Source organism: Sprattus sprattus (assembly GCF_963457725.1).
Source record: "Sprattus sprattus genome assembly, chromosome: 13".
NCBI lineage: Eukaryota > Metazoa > Chordata > Actinopteri > Clupeiformes > Clupeidae > Sprattus > Sprattus sprattus.
Window position 1 is genome coordinate 15,131,901 of NC_137911.1, and position 12,993 is coordinate 15,144,893.

Consider the following 12,993-nt stretch of genomic DNA (forward strand, 5'->3'; position numbering starts at 1 on the left):
GACCTGGCTTGTTACGGTTCCCTTTGTTATGAACTATTATCTTTCCGTGTGGAAAGATGGCTACAATCATTCTCTGTTGAATGGCTACAACAATTAGTCATGAGACATATAACTTTAAAGGCACCCAGTGCAACTTTATGTAAACATTCAATGAAAAATAAACATTCAATTTCTAGTCTTTTTTGCACGTAGTAAGTTTCAATAACTCCATACCATTACATATCGACATTCAAGGAGCAAACATGAGACGTCGTTGTGTGGTGAGAACTGATAGAAAATCGTAAACAACAACAATCGCCGGTGGGGAGAAGCCATTTTTCCATTGACTGGAACCTGCTTTGTTTATTGTAGGTTACCAAAAAATAAAGAAAATGGCGGCGATTGTTGTTGTTATCGATTTTCTATCAGTTCTCACCACACAACGACGTCTCATCTTTGCTGCTTGAATGTCGGTATGTAATGGTATGGAGTTATTGAAACTTACTACGTGTAAAAAAGACTAGAAATTGAATGTTTATTTTTAAGCCTCGAAAGTTGCACTGGGTGCCTTTAAATATGGAAGACAGAAACAAAGTTTTGAAAGAATATCTGACCAAACCGAAAATATGTTGGTCAACACATTGTGTCTTGTCATGAGTGTACAGTACTGCCTGTTCTTTGACTTGGGACAGTGACTCATGATACAGATTCTCTTTGACTTGGCACCTGTCAGTGGATCATTTTTGGTAGAATGGTCACCACCTCCTGGCAAACTTGGTTGTTGATGTTTGCGTAGGTTTTCGCCTTCCAGCATCCATAGGCTACAGCGCAGAGCACTCATGAAATTCGGACTATTTTTGGAACTCTGCTATGTCAGTACAACATCTGGGCTAATAAAAATCATTTTTCCGGGAAGACGAAAAAGGAAAAAAATCAGTGAGAGGGAACGTTTGACCACGTCAGGGCGACAGAGTGCAACGTGCCGTGCCCAACATGACAGTAACATCCATGAACAGCCCCTGGCTATGACTCATCTCAACCCCTTTCACCTGGTTACGCATGTCACACATACATCGCCACAGATAAGAGAAACAGTTCAAACTTTTTAGATGCACAATAGTGGTCTCGATCAACAAAACAATAATAAAAAAAATGCTGTGGCATATTATGAAAATTAATCAACAGATTTAAACAAAATGTACAGATAGGACATCGTGCTAACAACTGTCAAATAAATGTCTACGAGTTTTCCTTTTTCGATTGAGTTCTTTCAGTGAGCTAAATTAGACTTTTTTTGTGGAATTTTGCGGTTCTAAAACAGTTCTTCACATCTGTGTCTCAGTTATCATCCAAGTATTCACTCATTCTACAGAAATGTTATCTTTGAAATGATTCCTGTAGTATCCAACAGTTCTACAATTGTAACAGTGGGGATCTATTCATAGACTTTACTTCATACCGAAACATAGTCAAGAGCCGGTGACACCAAAGACAAGATTAAACTCACAACGGCCCCCGGTGGACATTTCATGAATGGCAGTAGATTCCCGGGATATTATTCACTGCTTCTCACCTTCAGTTCATTAAACAATGACATATAAAAAACTTAAATCAAGTTTTAATGTTTTATGAATGGTTTCTAACAGCTATATTGGAGCGCCGAAGCATAGAAACTTTAAATTGTTCCTAATTAGCACTTTGTTTCATGTTCATTTGCCATTGACAATGTATTACGAACATATACAAGTTTCTTAAATTAACAAGTAGGCTATTTAAATAATTGCTAATAACATGTACAGGTTTCCTTGATAATCAGTCCTACGGTTTGGCATGCTTGCGTCTGTTAAATATTTCTCTGGTGATGGAAATTCATTTCTGGAATGCATTTTTTTTTTTCCAAGAACGTCTCGGATATTACCCGACGCGCTGTGAGGTAAAAAGATAAGTTCGTCCCTTTCTTTTCCAAGCCTCTGATTGGTGGAATCAGACCTTAGGAATGTCGTGAAACCATTTAAATACAAGGTGGTACTCTGAGTTGATACTGAAGTTTGAACAGCGCAAAGCTGAGAACATCAAGAACAGCGCCGGTAGCTTAATATTTATTCTTTCTATATTATTTTAGTAAAGTATTAATATTTGTCGGAGATATCAGCAGAAGGACGGGTACTGAAGAGAACACTGCACTAACATATCGAAGGATTTTATTTTCATTGGTAACTTTTTGATCCATTGATTCCAAGTTTAAAGGATCTATCATTGTTGAGGTAAGGACACTTTTATTTTATTTTATAGATAAATGATTGCATCGTAAACTATCATCTTGTACATAATTTGATTTTATACAGAGCTGACACATTTCACTAAGATACCTTGTTGATGCCCTCAGATAACAGAAGTGTGAAGTCTCATAATGATGTTGAGCGCGCTCTTTTTACTGTTGATGGTATGGAACTGCGAGGGCGTCAGGTTGCCAGGTAAGAAGGATTTAAATACATTGTTTAGAGATTGAGGACGCCTACCTTGTTCAAATCATGTCAATTGATGCGCTAAGTAGGCTACTTTGAAAGATTTCAGTTGATTGTTTCGACAGTCTTGATGATAAGAGTGTTGTCTTTTTCTTCTGATTTACAGAAAATCGAGATGACAATAGCATCTATGATTTGTTCGAACTTGCTCGTGTCCCCAACAAACATCATGGAGTGAGTTTAGTGAAAGGTCCAGACCCTAACAGTCCAGCATACAAAATTTTGAACCCAAACCTGATTCCCTCGGTTCCCGACATCTCCTTCAGGGACATAATTGATTCCATTCAGACAGAAAAGGGATTTCTTCTGTTGGCTACCTTCAAGCAAGCGAAGAAGACGAGAGGCAGTATTTTGACCGTGGAAAAGAAAGACGGTTCTGGACCCATTTTTGAGATCATCTCTAACGGCAAAGCAAACAGCCTTGATTTAGTTTATACTACCATGAACAAGCAACAGGTGGTGTCCATCGACGATGCGTATTTGTCCACTGGCGGCTGGAAGAACATCACCCTGTTCGTGCAGGAAGACCGGGCGCAGTTGTTTGTAGGCTGCGAAGAGGTCAACACCGCGGAACTGGATGCGTCCATCCACAAAATCCTGACCCAGCAGATCGCAGAATCGGCCAGCCTGAGAATAGGCAAGGGAGCAGTAAAAGAGAGATTCATGGTAGGCTCGTGTTTTGGCTTGTCGATGTGTTTTTAGCTATCCACAACTGAACACACTCCTTGTGTCCTCCGGTATTCATGCCCAGTGAATTAAGCATGCCATTTGACTCATTACAGGGCGTGCTCCAGAATGTGCGATTCGTTTTCAGAACCAGTCTTGATGCCATTCTGCGCAACATGGGATGCCAGAGCCAGAGTAAGTGTCTATGCATGTAGCTCTAAAGTGATTCTCAACTTGTGACAAACCGCTTCACAATAACTTAATTGGGTGATTAGAAACCTGATTAAAACATGTCATAGAGCCCACAGAACCTAAATAAACATATCAGAACATCACAACTAATCCCAGTGATCCTCCCTGCAGGCACCTTGGCAGAGGTCATAACTTTGGACAACCCAGTGAACGGGTCCAGCCCAGCCATTCGCACTGACTACACCGGGCACAAAACCAAAGGTGAGTTCTCACTCTGCGGTCGCTCTCTCTAAAGTCACTTCACTGCACTTCAGAGGGCTGTAAAGACCACTTGTGAATGGAGTCTGATGAAATGTCTCTCCCACTCTCTCTCCCTCTCCCTCTGTAGATATCCAGGGCGTGTGTGGCTTCACTTGTGACGACCTGGAGAGCATGTTTAAAGAACTCAAGGGACTCGGCTTGGTGGTGAAGCAGCTGTCCAACGAGCTCCGTGAAGTGGTGAGCAAAGAACCCAGCTGCCAGGGCGCATTCCTTTCCCCCACACTCTCTCTTCCTTTCTTTTTCCTCAACACCCCTCCCCTCATTCCCCCCATCTCTCTCTCTCTTTCTTTCCGTCTCTCTTTGTGTGGTTCGGCTAGATTTGTAACAGGCCCTTGTCTTTCAATGAGAAGTTTTATGGTCTAATACCACCCACCCAAACTGTCATACACATGCGGATACAAATGTGCTTGTGGTTCTGGTGCTCATGTACCCTGCTAAATCAACACACTGTAATGCATCTACGTGATCCCAACGAGTTTTAAGCTAATGGGTCTCCTCCCTCACTGTTTTCTCAGAATAAAGACAACGAGTTGATCAAGACCACCATGAGGATCCACAGTGGTGTGTGCCTCCACAACGGCATCGTCTACAAGGACCTGGACGAGTGGACGGTGGACGCTTGTACCGAGTGCACGTGTCAGGTGAGCAGGTCCTTCTTGTCCGACCGCAAACATCTCACCTTGATGGCTGCCCATACCAGCCAACGTTTATGAGAAAACCAGTCACTGTTTTGACAGGCTCTGAGAGAGAGAGAGAGATAGAGAAAGAGAGAGAGAGAGAGAGAGAGAGAGCACCAGGGCTATAATGAAGTGCAAATGGGGTGGCGCCCTTAAGCAGCGTCTAGAGGGATCGCAGGGAGACCCAGAGAGCGGGTCTGGACAGCTTTGCTCTAATTAGGGGAAAGACTCTACTGAGCAATAGGCGGAGTTACTGGCATGCCTCTGTCTGTGTGTGTTTGGTTTGTAAAAAATATTCCCACCCTGCCATTTCCTGTGGTTCTTCTGTTCTCTCTCCTATATGAATTGACCTTTCTTCTTATCCTTCCTGAACGTCCCTGCCTAACCCTGTTCTCTCTGAACCGACACCATCTAGCTTTTGCCCTTCAGTTAGGCAAAAAATCACAGTCTCTTTCGCAGTCGTAGGTTTTTTATTATGCCTAGAGCAGCTCTCTGACTTTGTGTAGCCTGTTGGGGTAAATTAATTCTCTCACAGCCTTTACTGCTTGTGTTAGTGCCAGTTTGTCCGCGGCGCATCAGAGATATTTAATCTCATGCCCACATTCCTTTCTTTGCCACTGCAGAAGTCTGCTACCGTGTGCCGGAGGATCTCCTGCCCGCTCGTGCCCTGCCAGAATGCCGTTGTGCCGGAGGGACAGTGCTGCCCGCGCTGCGATGAAGGTGAGCACACACTACCTCACTACCTCTCACAATCCAAAACTAAAGTAATGTGAGAAAAAAGGATTTGAATTTGAAATTTGTAACACGTTAATAGATAAATGAATCTCAGTTGTTTATGAGAGAGCCAGGGAAAAAAGTCATATAATACATCTTAACATATAATACATCTAATGGGGGGCCTCAATGCCTACTCAAGGTCCCTGATTTGAAACTGTCCACATCCCATGATTAGATGAATTCACAGCTAATGGAGGTGTTCATGTTTTGCGGTCTTGTTTTGTTTCTACAGTCAATACTGAAGGCGCAGGCTGGTCCCCCTGGTCAGACTGGACCCAGTGCTCTGTCACCTGTGGAAGGGGCACCCAGACCCGCGGACGCTCCTGCGACCGCATCACCAACAGCTGTGGGGGCTCCTCTGTGCAGACCCGCGACTGCTTCCTTCAGGAGTGCGACAAACGCTGTGAGTAGGACCTCTGACTTACTCTCCTTGATTGAAGTGTATATTACTAAAAAACAATGTTTGTCTGTTTTAAAAAGGTATCTGTGTAATTTTGTAATTGGTTTTCTTTCTTTTTTTAACATATTAAATTGTGCTGTACAGTCGACCTTTAAAATGTACCACAGCAACATTAATAGTTACAGTGCAATAATGCAATTTCTATTTTCCTAGTTGAAGACTAGAATAATAGCTTTTAGAGGGCAGAGTTATACTTGCAACATTATTTGTGACATTAGGGCTGATAATAATAGAATGTGGTTGTGGTCTGCAGTCAAACAAGATGGAGGCTGGAGCCACTGGTCTCCCTGGTCCTCCTGCTCGGTCACCTGTGGAGAGGGCGTCATCACCCGCATCCGCCTGTGCAACTCCCCTACCCCACAGTTGGGGGGCAAGGACTGCGACGGAGAGGGACGCGAAAACAAGCCGTGCCAGCAAGTGCAGTGTCCGAGTAAGTCATTTATTAAACAGTTATACATTTGGAAGTACCTTTCTGAAGTCTATCTGGAAGTCTATTTGCCAATCATATGTGCTTATCTAAATCTCAAAGTGTTTCTCTCTCTCTATCTCTCTATCTCTCTCTCTCTCTCTCTGCGTCTCCTCTAGTCAACGGAGGCTGGGGCCCCTGGTCCCTGTGGGATACCTGCTCAGTCACCTGTGGTGGTGGCAGTCAGTCCAGACAGCGCCTCTGCACAGACCCTGCTCCCAAATTCGGTGGAAAAGACTGTCTGGGCAAAGCTAAGGATACTCAACAGTGCAACACTGACGTCTGCCCCATCGGTAAGCACCTTAGCTTCTCTCTCCTTAACCTATAATCATTTACATCCAAGGCAAAATCCTTGATACATAACCAATAGTTGATCTGATCTCTTGGTATATTATTAAATGCAGTAGGCCTTTATCATTAACAGATGCACTGATGTCTTTTTTGTTACTCCTAGATGGCTGTCTGTCCAGTCCGTGCTTCTCTAAAACTAAGTGCACCAGTTTCGCTGATGGAAGCTTCAAGTGTGGCGAGTGCCCATCAGGCTACTCTGGAGACGGCATTACCTGCACAGACATTGATGAGGTACCCTAGACTACAGATTATCCTCATTTGTTAATATTATTATCAATTAGTAGTATTATTTCTCAATCATTTGTGATGGTTGTGTGGGGCTGAATAGAGTCTGACAGGAAAGAGTTTCTCTAATGGTGCCATCTCTCTTTTCTCCTGCAGTGTAAAGTGGTTCCTGACGCTTGCTTCACACTTAACGGAGTTCATCGCTGTGAGAACACTGAGCCAGGGTACAACTGCTTGCCCTGCCCTGCGCGCTACTCTGGCCCCCACCCCTACGGGAGGGGAGTGGAGGAAGCCACTGCCAAAAAGCAGGTATGTTCTCTCCATCCAAACACATGGCACAGATCATTCCAACATTACCTGCCATTGCTAGAAAAACAAGTTGATTTAAGGCCTTTTAAAAGTACACTTACAGACACATACTTTGCACCCAGCATGGGGTAACAAAACAATATGTTCATCCAAACCAGCAAAGAATCCTTACCTTACCCCAACTCTGATCCCCCTTAGGTGTGTGTACCACGCAACCCTTGCAAGGATGCGACCCACGACTGCAACAAGCATGCCAACTGCATCTACCTGGGAATCTTCTCCGACGCCATGTACCGCTGTGAGTGCAAACCAGGTTTTGCTGGTAACGGGCACATCTGCGGCGAAGACACTGACCTGGATGGCTGGCCCAACCGAGACCTCCTTTGTGTCACCAATGCCACCTATCACTGCAAGAAGGTAACTGCCACCCCCCTGCTTTACAATTTACATAGTGTTAGTGTCTCATAGTCAAGTGGAGGTTTGAGGTGGAGAATCATTGAAGTAATAATGTTTTTTTTTTTTCAGGACAACTGCCCCGCCCTTCCCAACTCTGGCCAAGAAGACTACGACAAAGACGGGCTCGGAGATGCTTGCGATGATGATGATGACAATGATGGGATCCCTGATGATAGGGTAAGACTTTAACATGTACTTTACGACGGGGACTGTTGACGTTCACAGAGAAACACCAACCCAAAAATATCATAGACTCACGTCCTTTGGGCTATATGGGGCGCTTGTCTATGCATGCTAAAATGAAGAGAAAAACAGAGAGAGGGAAAGAGAGAGAGAGAAAAAAAACGTGACTGAGTGAGCCAGTAGCAGATAAATAACTATCTTGTTATGAGCATAACACCAGAGGCAATGGACTTTGTGGCTGTACCTCCATAATTCATTTGACATGTTAGACAATTTCTGAAGAAATCCCACAGCCAAGTCGTGCATTCCAGCTCAATGGTAGGAACTTCATGGCTCATAGTTCCAGCAGTGAATTTAGAGGTGCCTTTGATGTGAGGGAATAGTTTTGCCTACATAAACAGAGCCAGATGTCAGTATCAAATTCAAAGGTGATTGCTGTAAAATAGCCTTATGCCAGTTATGGTAACCAATTAAACGTTTATACTAAACATAACCTTGATGTATTACAGGACAACTGCCAGTTCATCTTCAACCCAACACAGTATGATGACGACCGTGATGATGTTGGTAACCTTTGTGACAACTGCCCATATGAGCCCAACACAGATCAAATCGACACTGACAACAATGGAGAGGGAGACGCTTGTGCTATTGACATTGATGGCGATGGTGAGCTATTATATCAGCTATTGCTCTACTGTCTGCCAAAGAACCTGAGACCATGACTTGTAAAGCGCTAGTCACCTGCTAATACGTTTTTGCTGGTGCTGTTCTGCAGGTATCCTGAACGAGAAGGACAACTGCCCCTACGTGTACAATGTTGACCAGAGAGACACTGACAGAGATGGAGTTGGTGACCACTGTGACAACTGCCCTCTTGAACACAACCCTGACCAGGTATGACTCCTCTGGTGCTCTCTGAAACACATAGAGATTCAGACCAAGCATTTATGGTGTCTTTTTTAATCACGAGAAAAGAATGTCCTCATGAATACAGAAAGTGAATGAAATAATCTCCTGCCAGTGAAAAGAGTGGGCAAGTCTGAAGCCCTATTGTCCTTTTAGTGTTATTCATTTCTCTTCCCCTCTTCCCACAGACTGATTCTGACTCAGATCGCGTGGGGGACAAATGCGACAGCAACGAAGACATTGACGAAGATGGTCACCAGAATAACTTGGACAACTGCCCTTACATTCCCAATGCCAACCAGGCCGACCACGACAAAGACGGCAAGGGAGATGCTTGTGACCACGATGACGACAATGACGGCGTTCCAGATGAGAAGGACAACTGCAGGCTGGCATTTAACCCTGACCAGATTGATTCTGATGGTGAGCAGACATTGTTTTTGTCAGTTTCTTCATATCATGACTACATCGACCCAGAAGTAGCAGAATTCAACAGACTGAACCTTGTCCAGCGACTGAGAAACCCTGACTCACTCTTTTATTTTTCCTTTATAAACTAGGCGATGGTCGTGGAGATATTTGTAAGGATGACTTTGACCAGGACAATGTGCTGGACATCGATGATGTCTGTCCCGAGAACTTCGCCATCAGTGAGACAGACTTCCGCAGGTTCCAGATGGTTCCACTGGACCCCAAGGGCACCTCTCAGATCGACCCCAACTGGGTGGTTCGTCACCAGGGCAAAGAGCTGGTGCAGACAGTCAACTGTGATCCTGGCATTGCTGTTGGTGAGTGAAAAATCTATACAGTTTCCCCTCAAAGAAAAATATGTCAATCAACATATAAAATGATTTAATCAACATGGTCCTGTCAAAGATGAACATATTTGAGCACCACGATGTATTCTAATCAGCCGTTTCTTTACCTTGTTCTAGGTTATGATGAGTTCAATGCTGTGGACTTTAGTGGTACCTTCTTCATCAACACCGACCGCGACGACGACTATGCAGGCTTTGTCTTCGGCTACCAGTCCAGCTCACGGTTCTATGTGGTGATGTGGAAGCAGATCACGCAGACCTACTGGTCCCATCACCCAACCAAAGCCCAGGGTTACTCCGGCCTGTCCATCAAGGTGGTAAACTCCACCACCGGACCAGGAGAGCATCTGAGGAACGCCCTGTGGCACACAGGAGATACCGCAGGACAGGTGGGTGACATCTGGAGAAGAAGCAGGAGACATGACTGAACATAAGCATCAAACAGCATAATGTTCTAATAAGGGGTTGTTTTCTAATGTTGCTTTTGTCTTGTGTCTGATGTGCAGGTGCGCACTCTTTGGCACGACCCAAAGAACATCGGCTGGAAGGACTACACTGCCTACAGATGGCATCTGATCCACAGACCAAAGACTGGACACATTAGGTATGCACAGACATTTAAAAGACCCCTGTATGTATTACCAACAGATCCTGTTCTGTATCAATTATCTAATGTTATACCTCTTCTTGTTCGTCTCCTCAGAGTGATCATGTATGAAGGCAAGAAGATCATGGCCGATTCTGGAGCCATCAATGACAAGACATATGCTGGTGGAAGACTAGGTCTTTTTGTCTTCTCTCAGGAGATGGTTTACTTCTCAGACCTGAAGTATGAATGCAGAGGTAAGGCATTTTGAGATTTTATAAAGTCTTTTATACTTTCATAGATTGGGGTTGAACAATGTACTTTCCCTGTACTGAAGAATGTAACACTAAACTGGCTTTTCTGTCTCTTCAGATTCATAATTCAACCAAGATGGCCTCTACATGAATGTGCCTTTATGTACAGATCTAAACATGTAATGTATGTTTTGGACCATATATATATCACTCCTCCATTTGGACCAAGAGAGGGGTTAGCGGCTTTGAAGTTACTTGACTATGGGATGTCTGACGGTTGACTGCTGGATGAAGATACCAAAACCCCTGCATCTTGGCAGGTAGTGCCTTGGGGAGCACAAACTTCCCCCACTCTCCCAATCTTTGGGAGATCTCTTTCTCTCAACCCTGCATTGCACAGAAAGGGGTTCTAAAACATGTCTTTGAACTTCTGAACTAGCCAGCAGCCCTCTCTTCAACCGATGTCAAAGAGATGTGATATCCTCAGATCTGCTGTTGACTTTGTTAAAAAAGATGAACTTGTTTCAAAATGAAGAAAGCAATAATAGTTTTGTTTTTACCACTCATTTCGTAGTAAAGGTAGAAGTGTTTGATGGCCCCTTGAAAGATTTACTGAGGAATTATAATACAGAGTAGAACAGGTCGACCTATTAGGAGAGGGTTAATCTCAAATTGAGACCCTACCAAACCGAAGATTTCACACACAAACAATTGGACGGCTCTAGTCAAATTCCCTAGCTTTTAGAGTAATTTAATACAATTGGGAATAAACCAAAAACCTAATGGCGAACCAACCTAAATGGCGAACCAGAAATAGGATCCCTCTCAAGGCCACAAAAAAGAAAAGAAAAAACCAACACTGAAAACTGAGTCACGTTAATCAGAGTAGCAATTTGAAAGTTTCTGCAGAGGGACCTTGAAAGTGTGAAGTACACACATAGAGAGAGCAGGAGTGGACGCCCAGACAGTATGTGACTCGGAACTGCCCAAATCAGGACTATCCATTTCTAAATGAATAAGCACTTGCTATCTGGGCATTTAAGTTAGGGGCTGAGGAGGAAGAAAGACAAGGACGTTAAAGGGAGAGTAGAGGTACAAGCTGAAATTAGAACTTGTTTGGCATTTTTGTATGTTTAAGAAAAGGACCAGATTTTGTTAGGGTGTAAATAAGTACATATTTATTGTATATGTTGATTGCTGATGTAAAAGGATTCAGATGCTTTCTGGCAGATAGTATCCTTACTCATCTCATTGTCCTTTGTCAGAGAAGTTAACAACAAACATGGCATTAACGTTGAAGTTAAACTGGAAAACATAGGGAAAATCCACCATCTACTCCACTAGAATTCAGTATTATCATCTTTGGCAATAAGGTAATAATGTGACTTCTTGTTTTTGCTTACAACATAGTGTGTCTGAGTATGCTCTACATTTGAGTGAACGCAATGTACAAATATTACCTCAATGATGTACAATTGAAACCAAAAACACGTATCTTGGAGCTGCAGTATATACAATGGTTGGCCTTGTAATTGCTACTGTAGTACAATCATATTTTTAGCCTGTATATAATACAAAGTATTTTTTTTTTGTAGCAGACAGTTCCCAACATAAGGAGAATTGACTAGTTTTTATAAATATGTTGTGCTTTAAATATGTCTGATCATGCCTTTTTTTTAAAGTAAATAAGTTATTGTAATGATTTATTTTGAGAAGTTATTTGATGTGTGTAGATATATGCTATTTAAATAATTTATCAAGAAACACGACCTGATGTGGAAATGTTTCTGTCTGTATAAACTGTTTGCACACTGACATGAGGTTGTTTTTGTTTTGTGTTTTAGTTTTTCATTATTATTATTTTTTTTTACTATTATTGATGCTTATATTTAAGTATTTGTACCAGTTTTATCCACAAAAAAGGCTGTTTTGACTCATACCATGTCATTTGTAATGTCAACAAAACAATAAATAACTCCATAAAGAATTTAAAAACTCTTTGCTGTTTTAACCTAGTTTGGGTTATTCCACCAGATACAAAAGCACACACTCAAACACATTCAGTGGGAAATACATCATTGAGCACCCGACTTCTCTATGAAGGCTTTACATTAGACAACCTAAACAAGGGATTATATCTGTGACAAGCGTTTCTCTTCTGCCAAAAATCATAATTATGCCCGTGCAAATCTGAGCCTCCATTACAGGGTAGTGCCCTCAAAACCTATAACTTGAGGAGCAAACCCAAAATAGGAACCTGGTATTAAGCTCTACAAGGACATGTTCCTTTCCCTCTCCACCTCAAAAATATACACTTATGGGGTCTCTGTCAAGACAAAAAAAAAAAGAACCTTCAGGGTTTCATAAGTTGTTTTGACCTAAAAAGACCCACTAACAGTCACATAAATCTTGTGAGAGTTATCATAGGTGAGACCTCAAATCTCAGCTCCCTCTTCCATCCCCAACTTCACACAGTTATTCTATTTTCTGTGGGAAGTTTGGGATTAAAACATGGAAAAACTTTGGGAACAGCGCCGGATCATCTCACCTTCCTGAGACATTCCTCCCACACACAGACTTTCTCTGAGACATGTTCAGAGTGCAACAGAGACAGAGAGAGAGAGAGAGAGAGAGAGGGAGGCACCTCTGTTTGGACAAGGAAATAAAAATCAAACGCCACTGATTTCTGTTATTCCACAGACCTCCGTGTCTTGGCCCGATGAGAGTGTGGAAGAACGCGCAATGTGCAACGACTCACTGAGCCCTCACCTCAAAGTTTTGACTTCTGTTGGGGTGAAGCAGAGTGTCACTGCCTGTTGAGATTGTGCACAAAACACAC

General features: G+C 42.9%; 1 protein-coding gene across 1 annotated transcript; it reads left to right on the plus strand.

Moving 5' to 3' along the window:
• The first annotated feature begins 2,038 nt into the window (after positions 1–2,038).
• Positions 2,039–12,128, plus strand: thbs1a (thrombospondin 1a). The gene is made up of 23 exons (XM_080850420.1): positions 2,039–2,243; positions 2,366–2,453; positions 2,611–3,170; positions 3,287–3,365; positions 3,534–3,623; positions 3,751–3,860; positions 4,199–4,324; positions 4,984–5,080; positions 5,370–5,540; positions 5,851–6,027; positions 6,183–6,356; positions 6,518–6,645; positions 6,796–6,948; positions 7,147–7,365; positions 7,474–7,581; positions 8,097–8,256; positions 8,366–8,484; positions 8,685–8,919; positions 9,057–9,284; positions 9,432–9,703; positions 9,821–9,918; positions 10,018–10,157; positions 10,273–12,128. The coding sequence occupies exons 2-23, from the start codon at positions 2,390–2,392 to the stop codon at positions 10,278–10,280; spliced, it is 3,516 nt and encodes a 1,171-aa protein (XP_080706546.1). The 5' UTR covers positions 2,039–2,243; positions 2,366–2,389; the 3' UTR covers positions 10,281–12,128.
• The last annotated feature ends 865 nt before the right edge of the window (positions 12,129–12,993 follow it).

What these genes read in the sequence shown, in the direction of transcription:
- thbs1a (XM_080850420.1), top strand. Translation starts at nt 2,390, where the DNA reads ATGATGTTGAGCGCGCTCTTTTTACTGTTGATGGTATGGAACTGCGAG. An exon ending in CGAGGGCGTCAGGTTGCCAG is followed by an intron (nt 2,454 to 2,610) that starts GTAAGAAGGATT and finishes TCTGATTTACAG; the next exon opens with AAAATCGAGATGACAATAGC. An exon ending in CAGGAGATACCGCAGGACAG is followed by an intron (nt 9,704 to 9,820) that starts GTGGGTGACATC and finishes TCTGATGTGCAG; the next exon opens with GTGCGCACTCTTTGGCACGA.